The sequence below is a fragment of the Hydra viridissima genome, unplaced genomic scaffold (assembly GCF_058129835.1).
Source record: "Hydra viridissima isolate aposymbiotic clone 2 unplaced genomic scaffold, HvirCarnegie_v1 scaffold_4, whole genome shotgun sequence".
NCBI classification, from domain to species: domain Eukaryota; kingdom Metazoa; phylum Cnidaria; class Hydrozoa; order Anthoathecata; family Hydridae; genus Hydra; species Hydra viridissima.
The window spans coordinates 1,846,913-1,866,455 of NW_028324303.1; the positions used below are offsets into that span (position 1 = coordinate 1,846,913).

General features: G+C 32.9%; 4 protein-coding genes across 4 annotated transcripts; 1 reads left to right on the plus strand and 3 right to left on the minus strand.

Moving 5' to 3' along the window:
• The first annotated feature begins 310 nt into the window (after window positions 1–310).
• LOC149889367 (glutathione S-transferase 1-like) lies at window positions 311–1,546 on the plus strand. Its single transcript, XM_090085938.1, has 4 exons — window positions 311–482; window positions 689–909; window positions 1,002–1,115; window positions 1,325–1,546. Exons 1-4 carry the CDS (start codon window positions 317–319, stop codon window positions 1,481–1,483), a joined length of 660 nt encoding a protein of 219 aa, XP_089942064.1. The 5' UTR covers window positions 311–316; the 3' UTR covers window positions 1,484–1,546.
• Window positions 1,547–5,643: 4,097 nt separating this feature from the next.
• Window positions 5,644–7,716, minus strand: LOC149889368 (uncharacterized). Its single transcript, XM_090085104.1, has one exon. The coding sequence runs from the start codon at window positions 7,714–7,716 to the stop codon at window positions 5,644–5,646; it is 2,073 nt and encodes a 690-aa protein (XP_089941230.1).
• A 3,664-nt stretch (window positions 7,717–11,380) lies between these two features.
• On the minus strand, window positions 11,381–13,679 carry LOC145183596 (centriolar satellite-associated tubulin polyglutamylase complex regulator 1-like). Its single transcript, XM_080058996.2, has one exon. The coding sequence runs from the start codon at window positions 13,677–13,679 to the stop codon at window positions 12,942–12,944; it is 738 nt and encodes a 245-aa protein (XP_079915122.2). The 3' UTR covers window positions 11,381–12,941.
• On the minus strand, window positions 11,381–14,465 carry LOC145183597 (succinate dehydrogenase assembly factor 4, mitochondrial-like). Its single transcript, XM_080058997.2, has one exon. The coding sequence runs from the start codon at window positions 14,423–14,425 to the stop codon at window positions 14,120–14,122; it is 306 nt and encodes a 101-aa protein (XP_079915123.2). The 5' UTR covers window positions 14,426–14,465; the 3' UTR covers window positions 11,381–14,119.
• Between the last annotated feature and the right edge of the window lie 5,078 nt (window positions 14,466–19,543).

Sequence of the window (19,543 nt, forward strand, 5' to 3'; positions counted from 1 at the left end):
AACTATATTTCATCAAAGACTTAAACCGACTTTACGAACACCATATATATATATATATAATAAATCGTGGAAGACCAGAACATCCCATGAGCTGCTAATTTTTTTAACCAGTAAATGTAAGGAAAGGGTTTGCTGCAGACCTTGACTTTCAGGAACGGTTATTTGAGGTGCCCCAAATCTCTCCACTCACCACTAAATGTTTACATTTATATATATATATATATATATATATATATATATATATATATATATATATATATATATATATATATACACACACACACACAAATTTGTTCATGTCAAATGTCAGCTAATCATGAATTTCTTTAAAGACAAAAATTTAATGGCTCCTAACTATGTGTTTAACTATTTCAATCTCCAAGGTCGAGGTGAGATTGCAAGACTGTTGCTACATTATAAAGGAGTTGAGTTCACAGACAACAAATTCAACTTTCAAGATTGGCCTGCGCTGAAAAATGACAGTAAGATGCTTTTGATAATAACCAATGAAAAAACATTTTTAATAATTCTTGTCTTAAAAATAAAAATTGTTATCAACTGTTCGATTTTTATAATATCATTTCTCAGGTGTTTGTGTATGTAAATGCGACATGTTGTTGTCATGGTATTTTTTACATGCTTTGCATGGCTCTAATCTTTTGATTCTTTTATTATTGTTAATTTTAAGAATCCAAGTTTCCTCTGGGTCAATTGCCAACATTAGAAGTTGATGGACAAGTTATTTGTCAATCTGCAGCTATATATGCATATTTAGCTGAGACATTTGATCTTTATGGAGCTAATGCTTCTGAAAGAGTGGTCATCAATCAAGTGTTTGAAACATTAAATGATTTTGTTAAAGACTACTTTGAAGTCGCACTAAATAAAAGTTTGGTTGGAAGTGAAAAGGTTTTTTTTTTTTTTTTAAATAAATTCTTTGGATGCATACTTAGCATAAAATTTAATTTTTTTCTTTGAAATATTAAAAACTAATGTTTTAGGAAGAAGCAGTTGCACAATTCTTTGCCAAAGAACCCACCAAGCTAAAGTTTGCTTTTATGGAGAGATTGCTGAAGCGTAACAATGGCGGAGTTGGTTACTTTGTTGGTGATTCAGTGAGTTTTTTTTTTTTTTTTTTTTTTTTAATATTTATCATTGATATGTTGCTAAATGTATATTCATTTTTAGATGCTTTTTTTTTTTTTTTAACTTATTATTTTTAAATATTAATTTTTTAAATAACTATTATTTGTTTTGTTTCTTTCACGTCACCGATGTTGCATTATATATGTTTACATTTATGTCGTTACATTTTTCTTCTTAGATTTCTTTCGCAGATATAGCAGTCCATTTCATTTGTGAGATGGTCAACGAGTTGTTTTTAAATGAATATCCTTTATTGAAAGATCTGAACAATCGGGTTAAGGAAACCCCATCGCTAAAGTCGTATTTGGCTTCGCGAAACATCCCTCAATTACCTTAAATAGATTCTGTTCTCTTATCAAACCGAGTGATTCTTTAAGCAAGAATAAAGTTTTTTCAAGAATATTCTTTTTTTTTTCTAAAATGTGTGATTACCAACATTATAACATTGATCAAATAATTTTATTGTTAGGAGGTTTAATCCGAAGCCATGTCCTAATCATAACCCTGAAAACTATCATTGTAAACGATTTGAAAACTCGCGTTACATAATGCGTTACAAAAGTTTAGTCAAATGTAAATCGGTGATATTTCGTTTGTTAACGAATCAGTCGTTTGAAAAAAAGAGACGAAGAAGCGAAAAACCGTCAAAAAAACTAGTTTATGTATAAAAAAAACTTATCCCACAAAAATCTCTACTGTTTTAAACCACTCATTGAAAAAATAGTGGAGCTCGCTTATCTAAGATTTTTTATGTTCAAAATCTTTCTTTTCTTTCATCGAATATCATCAACAACTCGAACTTTTGTGATAATGTTAATTAATTAATTATTTAATTAATAGTTAATAATTAAATAAATTAATTAGTTCTGAAGCCCATGCTTTTTTTTGTAAAACAATCCATTCCTTTAGGGACTTTAAAGGAAGCAATTTTTCACCTGCCATTTACAATATATCCTGAGTTACTCAAGAAAAACAGTCAGTTTGTTAGAAAAACAACTGGATTAAAACTTGGGCATGGGTTGGATTCCTATCACAGTTTTGTCAAACTGTTAGTTTGTTAATGGAATTCATAACGTCAAGCGATAACGACATTGAAACTCAAAGTTACAGTAAATGACCCCTTTAATAGTTTTTTGATAAAACGATTTATAAAAAGACCAAACAGCATACGAAATTTGATGATTAAGAAAAATAATGGAGACTATAAAAGATATTACAACAAGAAACTGTACCTAGAAAAGTAAACGATTGTAAAGGATTAAATTGTACTGTGGGTTATCTCGATGGCGTTACAGAATCGTCGCAACCAAAAGCAACGTATGACATGAAGAAAAGGATTTGCTGGAAAGTTTACCGAAGTCAATAAGCAAAATTTAGGCTCAAGATCTGCCGAAGGTTTGATTAAGGTCCTCTACTTTGTTGAACAACCATTTTTAAGTTTAAAATTTTTTTACACTTTAAAAATTGAAAAATGTTTTTAAACGTTTTTTTTTGATTTCCTTGTCCATGGAAACAAATGCTTTTGTTTTCAGTTTAACAAGTTTGACTTAAAACAAAAAACTGTAATTATCTGCATTTTTTCCAAATCGATGAAACAATAAAAATTAGGGGAATCGAAAAAAAGCAAATTTTTTATGATGCTTTTGGGGAAGAGGGGAAAAGTTGCCTCGATACATAAGTAACTTCTGCTCAAAACTTCACCATCCTAGGATAATGTCTTCTGTTCTGGCAAGGGACGCTAGAATTTCAAAAATTTAGTAAGATAGCCAAAAAATCTTTTTTTTTGTTTTTGAAAAATTTTTCAATTGTCACAGCACTTTTCCGGTAGTATCAAAAAGTTGCACCTTTTCTATGGTTAATTACTTGATTAAATATTAATTGCAGCGAATTGAACCGAAACTTATATAAGACTTTTTTTAAGTTGAGATAATTTGTTTTTAATTTAGTTTGGGATCATGACGGTTTCCTAATTGTAATCGTTTGTTAGTAAATCAATTTTTAATTATCATAATTGTAGAAATTTTAATGGAAATCACGTTACATAATTGATTCTAGCTACTGCTCTCAAATCATTCTTTAAGTGAAGTAACATTTAAGTGAAGTAACCAAAATCAATAATTTTATCAAAAGTTTCTCAGTGCTAAATTTTACGATTGAAAATAATCGAAACAAAAGCTATCTGTGGAATCATTTTACCATAACAGCCAGTGATTCCAAATGCGTAACTTGAAATATCTGCAATTTGAAAATATCTCGTGGATCGCACAATCCAAAACTTCAATCACTTGGCGGACTTTTACCACATTTAAGAAGTTGGCACCCACAGCTTACTCTAAAAAATCTCCTTACTGAAAAAGCAATACTCACAACTACCGGCAGCCCTGAAAATATACCAACTTCAGAATTAAAGCAAAAAAAACTATTTTACATATCTCAAAACAATCACCATGCAACATTATTTAACATAATATAACATAATTTAATAAAAAGTAGAATATGTTAAATATATTTAATAATTAAAGTTAATAATTGAAATATTTTCTCTGCAGAACAATATTTTTTCCTGCAAAAGTCTGTTTCTTTTATTCGAAAGTATGTCTCCAGCAGTTGAAAACAACCATTCAAATTTTGTAGATGTTGGTGGTGGGTGTAAGGAATCTCTTTGCTACTTTTGCCAAACCAAACATTGCTCAACACCGGTGACTAACTAGTGACATGTTAGTAGTAAAGATTATGAACATGCACAAAAAGTATTGGGAAGAGTAGGCGATGGAAACTCTCAGATTACAACCTTTATAATAAATTAGATGTTTTAGTTTTTGGTGATATTTTTGAGAACTTTAGAGTAAATACATATAGTCTTGACCCTTCATGGTAATACACTGCTCCTGGGTTGACTTGGGATGCTGCTCTTACATTAACTAATATAAAGTTTGAATTGCTTCCAAATCCTGATCCTGTTGCTTCCAAATCCTGATCCTGTTCCCAAGCCGCTGCTTATGCTTGAATAAGGTATTTGAGGTGAAATATCATGAGATTCTAATAAAGTTAAGATTATGAAAAAGTTAAGCACATAAAAAAGCATGAGAAAAGTATGAGATTCTATATGAAAAAGTTAAACACATTAGTGTAATCCAATTAAAAATTTAAGTAGGTAAAGGATTACAGCTTGCACTCAAGTGCTACCTGTAATTCTTTACCATCTCATGGTTATAAGCCAATAACTGAAAATAAGATTAGCTCATGGCAAAAGCATACTTGAATTTTAGAAGTAGGCTTCGAATATCCAAAAGAGCTACATGATTTACACAAAGAAACCTCGAGCTCCTGGAAGATTAAGATTAGGTAGTGTTGATAAACTAATACCTTATTTAAATTATAAAAGTAAATATGTTCATCATGAGACTCTAAAACAATATCAAAGATTTGGTCTAATGATCAAGTAAATTCATAGAGGAATAAAATTTGAGGAAAATCCACGGCCAAAGAAATCCAGGGTCAGAGAAATATATTAAAGTAAATCCTGACTTGAGTGCAAAGGCTAAAAACAGCTTTGAAAAGGACTTCTTCAAGCTTATTAATAATAGTACTTTTGGAAAAATTATGGGCGTTATACGAGATGTTAAACGTAGGCTTTAAAAAATTTAAAAAGTTTAAGAATGGAAGTAAAAAGAACTGAAGAATTAAATTTGATTCACGCGGATTTACCTACAATAGAAGTAATCAGGTTAACATAATGCGATAAAATTGAAAGGGCTCAATAATGAAGTTGTTAATACGACAACTTTGTTTACTTTTACTTTCTACTGCTTTTATTCAATTCTCTTACAACTTTTATACAGAAACAAAAAATTCTCGAGGGCGTAATTATGTACAAAAATAGCGTATGACTTCACTAATAACTTACATCAATTAACTTTAATGACAAGAATTTTATAAACGTAATAATAAAGTTTTATAACAATCAGCTATTATCACATCACCCCAAGAACTAAAGTTCTTAAGTAACATAGTCATTTAAATATGTCGGCTTTCTCCTTTCTCTGGTTGATCGTCTGATCGCTGGTAATAAATTATCGACGATTTCTCTGTCACCAGCTTCCTCCTCAGCGTTAACAACTGTTTCTTCGGTTTCTTCCTCTCGTGCAGCAAATTTTGTCTAAATCTTCAAAATCACTTTCATCGCTGTCGATCTCTTCACTGATAATAGTTTCTCTTGAAGCGTTTGAAACATTTGAGGCAGGAGCTATTCTCACATCTCGCACATGTCTTGGTACACCATCAATTTCAGTATTTGTGTTTGTGAGTATGTCAGTTACAGTACCAATTTTCGAAACTGAAGTGCACTTTGCATCAGCAGGGCGAACGTAAACTTTTTCTCCAATTCTATAAGTTTCCATAACTCGTTGTGATCTTTCCTGAGTTTCAGTGTTTTTCTCCTCTTGAATTGGTAGACGCCAGACGTACATATTTTTCTGAGAAGCAGGTGCAGAGTTCTCATTTGTTCCCACCGTTGGTGTTGCGAACACATTCTTCAACGTCTTTTCTTAATACGTGCGGAAGTCTTCGTTGCACTGTAAACATTGTCCGATTAACGCCAAAATGATGCTTTGAGTGACAATTACGAATTTCTTTAGCAATACTTACCCCAGCTAGTTCTTTAGTATTTCTTTGTGAAAGTTCATTTATCCAAATTTTTGGAACTCTTGTCAACACGTCAGCTTTGTTTTTGGAGGACGGAACCCATTTCAATGTGATGTTTATATTATATTCTTTTATTAAGTCTTGCAATAGAGAAAGTCTCCTTTTAATAAGCATTTCTGATAATCCATTTGATCGAACCCTATGACTTTCAGTCAGCATACTTTTTAACCATCCATGAACTGTTACTGAATCAGTGAATACTGACAAATTCTTCATATGCCACTTAGCAGCTAGGTTTATCCCACGCACCACAGCATCTAATTCAGCAATATTAATATGCATGACATCATTTATACTTCGAAGCCAGGCTGCATCCTCAATTATTACGCCATTGTATTCTATAGCAACCCCCATTGACATGCTGCTTGCATCACACCACAATGTCCCTCCATTTTGAATTCCTTCAGCATTCCATTTTCCTCTCACAGAATCACTAACTTCCAATCGGCGCAATATTTCAATCAACCATGACTGAGCTTGATCTCCGATTAGATCATCCCAAGCATCTCCTTGACAATGTTGTTTTATAAAACTGCAGGCAATTCTGAGCCAACTTCCAACAGGATAGTGACCTAATAAGTGTCCACATATCGAAAAAAGTTTCCGTCGTGTTACTTTTTCAGTTTTGATATCTTGTGACTTTGGAATGGTGTTTCCTCTTTTCCAACAAAGCTCCTTTTTTTCATTTCTAAATAGTTGCAAACCCAACACTCGTGCAGTATCGCATTGCTCTGGCTCTTTGGTTACCAATCCATAACGCGCCAAATGATTTACGACCTTTTCAACTGATGTTTTTTCCAAATTAACAATTATATCGTCAATGTAGTGGTCAGTTGCTTCACTAATACCTGCTTCTAGATTCAACACGCTCCCTAAGATTGAAGACATTATTTTTGGAGCAGAATTTAACCCAAAACCAAGACGTGTAAGATAGTATTTTTCTTCTTTGTAGATTACCCTCTGATGCTCCCACAAACTCGGATCGATGTGTATTTGCATATAGGCGCATCTAAGATCAAGTGTTGCAAATTTGTCACCAAGAGTTCTCCATTTTCTAACTTTTTCATCACATGCATCACTTGTGGCATTATGCGAATTAACGTACTGATTCAATTCGCGAAAGTCCAGAACAGGTCGTACCTTTCCTTTATTTTCCTGCTCAACAGCCATTAACGGGACAATCCCTTCTGTACTTTTTTCTTCTTTGTTGCATGGTTTCAACCAGCCATTTTTCACCCATAAGTCCACCTCATTATTAAATTGAGGTACCAACTGGGGTTTTACCTTGTACTGCGCAACAGAATTACTCAGTTGTGCTTGACTTTGTTTCCATTTATATTTAGCAGTCCATTTTGTACCATCAAAGTAAGCATCAAAATTCTTTTCATTTATACCAACACTTTGTTTCTCTGTATAAATTGAAACAAAACCAAATTCAATTTTTCCATTGTACAAGTGCACTCCTCCACAGCGATTAATGACATCCATACCAATAATAGCATCAATACGGTTGACAACACTTTTTAGAATCATTACTGATGTTTTGAGCTTTTTTCCTTCAATGATTAATGTTACTGTAGCTTCTCCCTCCATTTTCACAGCTTCTCCATTAACAGCCAACACCATTATGTCATGTCTTCTAATACGAGCACCAGCTTTCCGAGCTATGTCGTTTGAAATAATAGTTCGGGTACATCCGCTGTCAACCAGTGCTTTCCCTGCAAAGGTGTTCACCTGCACAGTGCATATTTGAAGCGCCGTTAGTTGTTTAGGGAAACAGCTGGCGCTGGCAATTCCCCATTTGAGTTTCCCTGATGCAACAAACAAAATCTTGCAATGTGTCCAGATTTTCCACACCTGAAACATTTTATCCCATCACTGACAATTTGTTTCTTCGAAAAACAGATTTGAGCAACATGTCCAGGCTTGCCACAGTTGTAGCAGATAGCATCAGTAGCGGATGGTTTCTTAACATTTTTATGGAACTCAGAGATGGTTGTTGAAACATACTCTTCTTTTGTTTTATCCGTCATGAGTACTCTTGCATGGTTTAATGCATCCTGTAAACTGATCCCAAATATTTTTACTTGTGCTCGTAGCTACTTTGAAATTTCTCCCGGCAATCCAGTTATGAACGCTTTTAGCAATAATTCTTCGCTTTCAATATTGGCCAAATTCATAAGTTGACGCAAACTGGCCAAATACACATCGACAGATTCACCGTCAATCCATCTCCGATCTCTGAACTGCTCGTAAGCTTGGAAACCATCAACTGTAAATGCATTTAGTAGGGCTTTTTCAGTGTCCTTAGCGGAGGTTTTTTGGCTCTCCCCAAGTTGCTCATATAATGCGAACGCACTGCCTTCAAGAAACAACGGAATGATCAATGAAAGATCGCCCAACTTTTGCAGCTCTCTCACCAGTTTGATCTTTTTCAACCACACTACAACATCTCCAGATCCATCAAATTTTCCAATCATTTTTGCCATGGATGCTATACTGCCGAAATAGCTTGTTAATACGACAACTTTGTTTACTTTTACTTTCTACTGTTTTTATTCAATTCTCTTACAACTTTTATACAGAAACAAAAAATTCTCGAGGGCGTAATTATGTACAAAAATAGCGTATGACTTCACTAATAACTTACATCAATTAACTTTAATGACAAGAATTTTATAAACGCAATAATAAAGTTTTATAACGATCAGCTATTATCACAGAAGTTAAAGCAAAGAATCTAACAGTCAGACCAAACTTTAAACACTCTAATATCAGTGATAAGAGTCTAGTAAGTCTAAATATAAAAAAGACAGTATTATTTTGGTAAAGGTAGTATTTGATAAACCATTATTTCTAAATGTCTCAGAGAAACTGGATCTGCTCTTCTAAAGGTAAGAGCCACTCCGAATCGAAAAAACCAGAACACCTGGCCTTATTAAAAACACTCAAGAAAAAATTAGGAGAAATCCAAAGAAACGGATAAAAAATTTGGCTTCAGCAGCAAATGTCAGCTATGATGCAATTCAAACCATATTACAAGTTGATCTAAAACTTACAAGATTCAAAAAGAGCAAAGCTCAATTTCTGTCACAGTCCAAACCAAACATAAATCGAAACGGCTTGGTAGAGCGAAGCTTTTTCTGGATAAACTTAAGGATGGCGCGCAACCTCCAGTGCTGTAGACAAATGAGAAATTATTTGCAGTGTAAACAATACGTAATAATCAGGATAACCAGATTTACCCACAGCATAAAGAAAATATTCCAGTGAATAAGCGAGTAGCTAATCAGCACCAAAAACCAGAATCTGTAACGGTTTTGGGTAGCTGTAACCACAACAGGTGAAAAAAACATACCTTACTTTAATAAAGAGGGGGTAAAATTAAATCAACGTGTTTACTTGAAATTATGAAAGGAGGAATTAATATCTTAGATCAATGAGACGTTTAAAGAGACTGGCATCACTCTTCAACAAGACGGAGACACATCTCACACCGTAAATGTTGTTCATGTATAATATGGCAGGATTCTGGGGAAAGGATTTATGGCTTCCCTCTTCAACAGATTTAAATCCAATGGATTTAAACCTGTTGAAGATACTATTTGGGGTAATTCGGAGAGCAATTCATATTCATTCTCTAACCAAAGTGTAATATCGCTGAAAGCTAAATCAAAGCAAGTCTTGGAAAAATTTTCACCAGAAACCATCCGTGCTTTATTTAATCAGGTTTCTGAGAGATTAAAGGGGAGTGGTGAAAGCTATAGGAGGTTACATCAAAAACTTATTTGTCACTTATATTTGCATAGTTATGAACTTTATTTATGCAAATAATTAAATCATGTTTCCTTATTTTCGCAAAGATAAAATGGTATAAAAGCTGGATGGAATAAAAAAGGTTAACGGTTCAAAATTAAAGAAAAGGGTAAGATTATTTTAAAAAATTGTTCGTTTGAAGTGTATTCAGTCCAAAATTTTTGATGAAAGAGTTGACAAAAGAAATGTAAATCTGCAAAAAGCCAATTGTTCGAAGCACCATTACATTTGAAAAGAATAAAAACAATGAAAAGTGTTTGTTAAAGAAGCAAATTATAATGACATCTGTGAATATGATTCGTAGTCGTAAGCATAAAGTATGTATGGAACATATAAATTGGCTTTAATTTAAACAATGAAAAACATGTAGTTTCGAATGGTAGTATTCATCGACATACAAAATTTTTTTAAAAATAATGCATGTAAAATTGTATTGTAGCAAATGTTAAAAAGCTACAGAATCTGATGGTGATCAGATTGAAATTGAAGAGAAAGAAATTACCAAAAAAATGGTCATAACATAAAACGAGAAAGATGTAAAGTATAAGGTACAACCGAAAAACTTGACTAGCAAAAAAATTGATGGTATGAAGGTTGAAGCTGGATCCATGTTAAACTCCATTATTAACAAGCTACCGTTTCAGATGCATTTACCTCATCATCATTTTACAGGACCTGATACAAAGATGAAAGATTGAATGAGAATCTTACACCAAAAGAATGGAGTAAACCTATAAATAAAGTTAACAATGCTGCAATCATCATGATGTGCGCTGATTGAATGATCTATTGAACAAGGACAAGTCAATTTGCAACAACTTATGCGATAAAGAAAAGTTGGAAGAAAGGATAGTATTGATAATCTTACCTTTAGTGGAAATTTGGATAAACCTGTTTTTGAAAAGATTATTGGAACAATTTTAGGAATAGGTCATAATATAAAAAATTCAAAAAGATTCTTCAAAAAAAAAAAAAAAAAAAAAAAAAAAAGCGCAGATCTTTCTCAATTAGCAGATAAACTGAGTAGATGAGCAAAAAGAAGCTAGAAAAATAGAAAAGTCATTTTTAATTGTATAGATAAAATATGGGCTGCTAATCTTATTGATATGCAAGCATTCTCCAAATTTTGTTGTAAATGGATTGGCTACTCAGATTTATTCAACTAATGAAGATGAATAAATCTTAATAATTATTAAAAAAGATGTGTTTGGCATTTTACTCTTATAACCAATGACATGTTACTTAGTAAAAAAATGATATTATCAAAATTAAATTTTCAAATGCTTCATCCACCACTTAGCCTTATTCTTAATTTTTATTCTTCGTTCTATTTGCTTCTATATAATCTCTACAACAAATACATGTCTTCAACTCTTTTCATCTCCCATAAACTATTCCATTTCTTTATTCTTCGTGTACCTTGTATGAATTTGTCTTTCCATTTCATTATACAACAGAAATGTTTTTGAATTCTATAATGGTTGAAATTTGACAAAGTGTTGATGGTTGCTTAAAGGTTGCTATTCAAGTGCTAATTCCACCCTCCCTAACCTACTTTTACGGCTGCATCTAGAAAAAAGCATTAACTTTCCCTTCTTTGCAAAACGTGAAAAGCAAAAATAAATAAAAAAAAATTCCGCAAGAATCATTTTTTGGTAGTAATGGACACAAGCAACAACAATAATAACAACAACAACAGCAACGACAACAACAACAAAAATAGGATTAATATATTTTGTGTTTATAAGAATGTTACAAAAACACAGATCATTGCAAATAGTGATTCATTGATAAAAAGCAATGACATAACTAAAATAATAAAAAAGACAGAAGAAACAAAACATTAGAACAAAAAAAAAACATTAAAAATAAACAAAAACATTAGAAAAAAACCAATCACATAATAAAAGCAGAATTCCATAAAAATTTATAACACCCATAAAACAGACTTTTAAAAGAAAAAAGTCAAAAAATTGAATTTATAAGAAAAAAGTCAAAAAAGAAAAAAGGTCAAATAATTAATATAATGCATTCACTTATATACATGCACATATACACAAGTAAAAAATTGTAAGGTGCACAAATACACAAAGAAAAAAGTTTGAGATGAACGAAGAATGAAGAAAGAAGAACGTTAAAGAACGAAGTTAAGTAAAACTGTTTAGGTAAAATGATGGAGTGACTTGAACATGATGGAGTGACTTGGACACGATGGAGTGAGAAGAACAGATTCTTGAACTTAAGAACAAAATCTGTACCTATGGGTGTTTTAAAAGGTGTTTCTAGAAAGGATATGCTGGTATGTAATGGAATTTATCCCATGTTTAGTTGTCTGTTTTAGTGGGATAGTTAAGTTATTATATATGACTGATCTTAGGTTATGTCCACACGTTGTCCTTTTATTAAAGCAGTTATGAAATTTGATAGGAAGAAGCCAATTTTGATCTGATAAACTTTACTAACTCTGCTTTTTTACAAAGTGGTATTTCCTACTTTTAAAGTTTTTCTAAATTTCACTGTTTATTTAGAAATGGTAATAAATCATGTATTTGTTTAGAAGTGTTAATAAGTCATAACAATCCTTAAAACAGGGTGACATTTAAATTTGGTTTAATTTGAATCAGAAACCTCTGATTTCACCAGCAACCAAAAAAAATTTTTTCTCTTACTTGTAGATGTACACACATTGACCTGAAGCAAACAGCTTAGCCTGAAACAAGGCTGTTTAAGAGAATTCAATACTTTTTAAATTTTTTAAAAGCTTTTTTTTATTTAAAAAGTTAATAACTTTTTGCTGTCTCCAATAAAAAACAACAAATTTGTAGTTAGGAACTGTTAAGCCTGACTAACTTAATGAGGCAGGTCTCTCAACTTGATTTTAAGAACGAGAAACTCTTTTAGATACCAATACGCAATAGGTTATTCTGAGAGACAGGCACAAAATAATAAAACCACCTATTGCTTATAAAAATTTAACACTTTAAGATTTTGGGCAAGAGTTTGCTGGCAGAAAATTTAGGACTGTTTTTATTTCAAGTTTTAATGTGGGAAAATTATTGATGTAATTAATAGGCAATCAGGGCTAATATACAATTTATTCTTATCAAAAATTATTTTGTTAATCATTATACTACATTAAAATTCTCACTAATATTCTTTTTAATATTCTTTCTTTATAAAAAAAAAAAAAAAAAAAAATCTTTATGTAAAGATGAAAAAAGAAAGATATCATTTTTCTTTACCTCAGAACAGAACTTACGGCTTTAAATTACCCTTTAAGAAGGATTTGGTAAAATTCCTAAATTCTCATTGAGTTGTTTGTCCTGACTTAAATAAAGTAAGAAATTTGTGAACGAAATCTCTGGAACAAAAACCAAAACATTTTTAACAATAGTAAGCTCAGGAAAATCAAGAGCTCCATCATAAATGGTTGCTTTAGAATACAAAGTTTGCTTTAAGTTGCCGAGTATTAGGTAGGAGTTTACGAAGCCTGATTGACCTTTCAGATTTTCAAATATTTTCTTGCATTTTTTTGTAAACTTGTGGTAAAGAAAAATAAACTGAAATATATATATAAAAAAATTAAAATCACACATAGCATTTGGGCAACTGTCACCTAAAACTAACTGCACCTCTTTCATAATATCTTTATTAAAATCATGACACAACAAGCTTACAAATGCACGATAATCATCTGCAGTAAACTTATTGTTTGTTAAGTTGAACAAATGATTAAACTTTTCCCAAACATGTTTGACAAATGCCTTTCGATTTAGATGAGTTGCATTAATATAAGAAAACTCTCTGAACAAAACATTTGTACCATCTTTTACACTTAAAAAGTAGCTATGGAGAAACTTCCTGGGGTCAATATCTTTAGTTGATCTACAAGCCAACATTTTATCAACTGCATCTGCGAAATAAACTTCTAAATGATGCTTTAAAATGTACCTCTCTGGGCTTAACTGTTTTCTCATATCATATGATAAGTTTTCAGTATAAAAAGGGTTCATTTTATTTAAATCTGAAACAAAAATTATAAAAACAAATAACAAGTGCTTAAGAAGACCAACATAATTTTTCTGTAAAATATGGCAATTATAAGATTAATGTTAATATACATACCCTTAAATTAACATACACTTATACCTAAATATATGTATATATAAAGCAATACAAACATTAAAAAACATGGATATGTTTACATACAAACAAATACTCACACAAGTTTAAATACAACAATATATTAACTTTTTGTTAAAAACTATTTACATAAAAGTTATAATCTACATTTACACAGAATATTATATACATTTAGCCAAAGGGTTGTATGTGTAATGATTTGATGAACTTGTACTTTTCAATAATGATTAAATACATTTTATAAATTTGTACAGGCATTTTTTTCTCACAAGAATAGTTGAATTTTTTTAAAAAATAAATAAGATGCAGCTTAAAAATCTGTTACTCTTCCTTTCCTTTCCCAATCTCCATATCGAGTTGGTTCTGGACCAGTTGGGCCACCAATTTCACCTGTTTCTGGGTTAGTTGCATTAGGAAACTTTGAAAAAGGCTCATTTTGTTTTTGAGTTTCATTTTCTTTGCCCTCGCTGCTTATTCTACCTAATGGTACTTTTTCTTCCAAGATAGTTTCTTCTTTGTTTATAATCTGTGATGTGACTATCATACGAAAAAATGCAACATGAACAGCAGAACATTTTGCTCCAAAAATGTTTGGTAAACGATTCATTACATTCATTCTTTGCTATTGGTAAGATTGACTGGTTTAGTTATGTCATTTTTTCATATATATATATATATATATATATATATATATATATATATATATATATATATATATATATATATATATATATATATATATATATATATATATATATATATATATATATATATATATATATATATATATATGTAAACACGCATAATCTTGAATAATTGGTTAATTTTGTTTAAAATTCATTGTTTAGAAGTATAAATAACCTGGTTTTTATTTTTATTAAAAAGATTTAGAAATAAAACTTTACCATGTTTGCAAGTCATATTTTTTATAACACTATTCACCTCTCCCCCCCCCCTCTCCCCCTCCTTCAATCCCCCTTATTAGCTGGATTCTTAGGGCCTGTTTACATGGAAAGCGGGCTGGCTTGTTTGCCGAGCCAGCCCGTTTACCAAGATCTCGACGTCGTCCTTATTTAAACTTAATTTTATTTTGCGTTTATATGAATAAACAAACTGGCCCGGATAGCGATTGAACCACCGACTCTTGCTCAATGATATAATAAAACAAAAAAGTTGGATTTGCATTTGTCTATTGGTAAAAAGAGAGTTTTATTGGAGCATGGCATTTGTCCCATTCATTAAGTATGTCTCATTGAATGGGACAAACATAAAAGAATTAAAAGTAAACGTATTTAATTCAATCATTTTTCAAACTAGTTTATTAATTGTAAATGTAGTTAAATATATAGATACATACATAAAGACCACACAAAAAATATTTTTAACTTTAAACATTTTAACTCTAATTAAATTTCAATCAAAGCAGAACTTTCTCATTTTAGAATATTATATTTAGTTATTTTTGTTAAGGTAAAATATTGAAGTATAAAAGTGTGTAAATAATACCCATTACGCATGGGGATAAAAGTAAGGGACTGCAGCATCCCTATGCTGAGCTGTAAATAATACTTTATTAAATTCTTTCAATAGGTAGTATTTTGTCCCATTCAATATGCTCATCACTTTATCCAAAAATGATTAGTCACACCAAAAACACCATTAACTAAGCTTGAATGTTTTACTCACTGTAGTACTAGAGACTGCTATCTATTTAAGCATGGAACTTTATTTTCCATAACTTCAAAAATTGCTGCAAAATCAGAAAAAAAAAAAACATTTTTAAAAATTACTTTTTACATTCGAAAACACAAAAACATCCATTGTCATTACGGTCATAGAGCAATAGAATGGATGAGTTGGTCAGTTGAGTTCTTGTTTCTATCACTCTTTGTTACAGGAATTTGAATATCCTCACATCGATGCTAGTATAAGAATCTGAGTTTGTCCCATTCAATAATCGTCCCATTCATTAAGGTTCTCCCCTATGATATTATGTCAAACACACAGAGCGTGTATGTCATACACAAAGAGTGTGTATGTCATTGACATACACACTCTTTGTGTATGACATACACACTCTGCGTGTATGTCATACACACAAAGTGTATGTACAGAGCTGTCGAGACAAGATGAGCAAATCAAACATTTGTACAGAGGCCCACGCTAAAAGGGCCCCCAGAAATTCAAGTACGTAATCATTAATTTGTTTTAAGTATTAAAATATTTGGATAGTCGTAGGCCCTGAACTAAAGGGGGACCCAGACCGTCAAGTACATAATTGTATTAAAATGGTTAGGTAATTCTCGGACAATAGCACTCCATTTAAACAAGACCTCCTAACATACCCGCACTTATAACGCATTAGCTGTATGAGTCAGTACAACCACCAATCCACACACTCAACCAATGATCGCAGCAGGTGATCAGTATCTCTCCTCATTGTTCCTCTATTAAGGAAGTTCCATTCGAGCTACCTGACTGCGATTCGATAAGATGTGCGCGCTGCCTAAAGAAATGACAAACCTATTCGAAAACAATACTCTAGCAAACTTGAAAAGATGAATTTCTTTGTTGTATATTTTTGGGAAAATCCTGTTGATCCAGTAGGATTACGACATAAAGAGGTTGTATAAAAATTTAATGATTTTTTTTGTCAAAGAGCCATTTGTTTAAAAATTTTTTATTTTGTTTTACTTCTTCTCAGCTATAAAATGGCAATTAAAAGGGTTGGTTTTTCGACACTTGCCAACATCACCCTGTTTAACATCTTGGTGACAGATAAAATTGTTAGCCCCGATAGATTTGCCTTCAGAAATTCTGGGTCATCGAAAAAAACGAGCAAATATTGGCAAAAACTGAGACAACAAATAAAAACCCAGATCCTCTACCCAACTTAAGCAGCAAATGATCGAACAACACAAATATTTTCGCAAATAGGCATTTTTTTTTTTCATTTGTGCTGAAATTTAAAACATTTTGCATAATATTTTTTCATGGTTCGACCAAACCTAGATTTATGCGTACGCTTTAGCTCCGAGCCTAAGAATTAGATCCCGATTTCATCGCCATGGCGACAATGTCGCACAAGTGATTTTTAGGCGTAATAAAACACCTGTCCGAGCAAAAGGTAAAAGCTTCCGGATTGACCTACTTGAGCGTTGCCGGAGTTGAAAGTCACCACGAGCCTTCTGCCTGATGAAACGATTGGCATGGAATCAGCTTCTCCAAAATTTCTGTAAAACGAAATGGTGGTAGTGGAACCGATAGAAGATGTGGATTGGTACAACAGTCCAGTAGATTTGTTGTTGAACGATGATATGTTTGCGCCATTCCATGACGACAAGTAAAAATCTTCCAATCCAGATGAAGCGAAAAAGCATGTGGTGTCTCCGTCATACCCAGAAAAAGATGTGTAATTGTTGGTGTTGTACGGCGTCCATGGAGTGAGAACGGTGCCGTTTCCTGGAGGCAAATTTCCATCATACATTCGGACTCTCGATTCCCACCAGTTTCCAGAAGCGCCAATGATATGCATCCTGATGTATTTCAACGACACACCATTTCCTTTTCCGTTGGTGTTTATTAAAACATATTCGCTTCCGTAAGTGGTGTGCATATATCGGAACGTCCTGCAGTACAGCTTGAAAAGAGGAATGGTGGCAGGAATGGAAGCAATAGTAGAAATGAACGGTTGAATCCAATACGTGATGGCTGTGGCATTTTTGTTTACCAGTTGAATGGAGACGTCGTTTCTAAAAGGCATGTCCAACGTAAATTATCCTCCCAAAGAAGTGGTGTTAAACATGTTGCATCCTTGCAAAGAATCGGCGTAAAATGCACCTCCCAATGGTGAAAAAAGCAAATCAGTGGCAAGTCCTGTTTGATCCACTCCAATTCCGTCAGTCACTTCAACGTAGTTCCCCACATTGATTTCGCCGTCTGTAAAGATTCGAATAAAAACATTTCCAGGAATATTTGTCCCAGAGGTGCTGTATAAAGCCAGCCACAACCTTCTCAACACTCCAGATTTTCCGGAAAACGAAAACACAGGAGAAGTGGTTAACGCTGCGACCGTCTGAGACTTAAATCCTAAACTGGTGAAACTAGAGCTTGGAACAACGCTGGTCAAACTCGATTTTTGCAACAGCAAGTCGACGTAACTTTTCGTCGCTCCATCTTGCGCGCTTGACGGATCAAACACATTGATCAATTTATGGGAATTTAAATCCAAGTCTGCCGTTCCAACTGTAGTTGACGCATGCGTGTCCACGTAATTCTTAGTGGCTGAATCCGAAGCAGAAACGGGTTCCGCCATATTAGTCAATTTGTGCTGAGTCATGTTGACGTCTGTGTATAAAATACTGGAATAAGAAACTCGTGTGTCCACATAATTTTTTGTTGCAGCGTCGTGAGGAGTGGTTGGATTGGTGACGTTGATCAATTTGTGAGAATTTAAATCCAAGCTTCCAGTGATGGTGCTCGATCCGTTCACTTTAACATTCATGTTTGAGCTGACGTCGACGTAATTTTTTGTGGCGGCGTCGTGAAGATTGGTCGGTTCGTTCAAATTGATCGCTTTGTGAAAATTCAAATCCAAGTCCGCGGTTCCCACAGTAGTTCCTCCTCTTGTCAAATGCGTGTCCACGTAATTTTTGGTGGCGGCGTCGTGCGAAGTGGTCGGCTCTGCTAAATTAATGATTTTGTGAGAATTAAAATCAATGTCTGACGTGATGGTGCTGTTTCAATCTGCCCTGACATACAGATCGCTTGAAAGAGATGTTAAATAAGGGTTGTATAAATACCGACCCAATTCTGATCTACCAAATTTATCAATCATTTTTATATGCCTCAGATTTTATTTTTTTAGTTTCTTTACCACAAGGTATTAACAACATCTTGAAAGTCAAACCCTTCTTCCCATTTTTTCAAGACGTAAAGACACAGGTGACCACAAAAAACCGTGTTTCCTTTTTGAACCCTTTCGCTGTTGTAATAAACGGGGCTTTTTAAATAATCCACAAGCTCGACAATAGATGGTTGACCATAAGAGTCAAAACTGTATTTCTTATCGCCGTCTTTAAACCAGCACACCCAATGAAACCCACCTGTGCTAGAATCCTCCGTGTTGACAATTCCGCATTCTTTTCTTCTTGGATTTTTAGACAACTCGTCTCTAATAAAAACACCTCGAAAGTTTCTTATTTTTAGCCGTTTAGCAGCCTTTATCAATTGAAAATTCGTCAAAGCCTCATTGGGTAAAACAATTCCTTCAACGTTGATCATTCTTAAATTCGCGCAAAATTTAAAAATCATTTATGCGACATTGTCGCCATGGCGATGTAATCGGAATCTAAAAAGGATCTAAAAATTTGAAGAATCTAAAAATCATTTATGATTTCCATGGATCCAAAGGATCTACAACTCATCATCAGTCTCTCCCAAATCCAAATCGCTCATAATGCTTTGAACAGAAGAAGGAGGTGCATTTTTTGCAATGACCACTTCGGGAATTTTAACCTGAATGGATTCCATCTGAGAGCTAATAAAAACAACTTCAATCCTCAAAGACGCAACAGCAAAACACCTTTTACGAACACACTCCAAAGGATCAGCTTTTACAAGATCCATTTTTAAAAACGAGGAAGTAATGCTCTTTTCTCTTGTAAACAACTTTCCAAAAAGAATACCGTTTTGACTATCTGGTCTCTTCTTAAAGATAGACAAGTCCTCTGTC

Coding starts and splice junctions, on each gene's coding strand:
- LOC149889367 (XM_090085938.1), top strand. CDS start 317: ATGAATTTCTTTAAAGACAAAAATTTAATGGCTCCTAACTATGTGTTT. Junction 483..688: donor GCCTGCGCTGAAAAATGACA/GTAAGATGCTTT, acceptor GTTAATTTTAAG/AATCCAAGTTTCCTCTGGGT. Junction 910..1,001: donor GTTTGGTTGGAAGTGAAAAG/GTTTTTTTTTTT, acceptor CTAATGTTTTAG/GAAGAAGCAGTTGCACAATT.
- LOC149889368 (XM_090085104.1), bottom strand. CDS start 7,716: ATGTTTCAGGTGTGGAAAATCTGGACACATTGCAAGATTTTGTTTGTT.
- LOC145183596 (XM_080058996.2), bottom strand. CDS start 13,679: ATGAACCCTTTTTATACTGAAAACTTATCATATGATATGAGAAAACAG.
- LOC145183597 (XM_080058997.2), bottom strand. CDS start 14,425: ATGAATGTAATGAATCGTTTACCAAACATTTTTGGAGCAAAATGTTCT.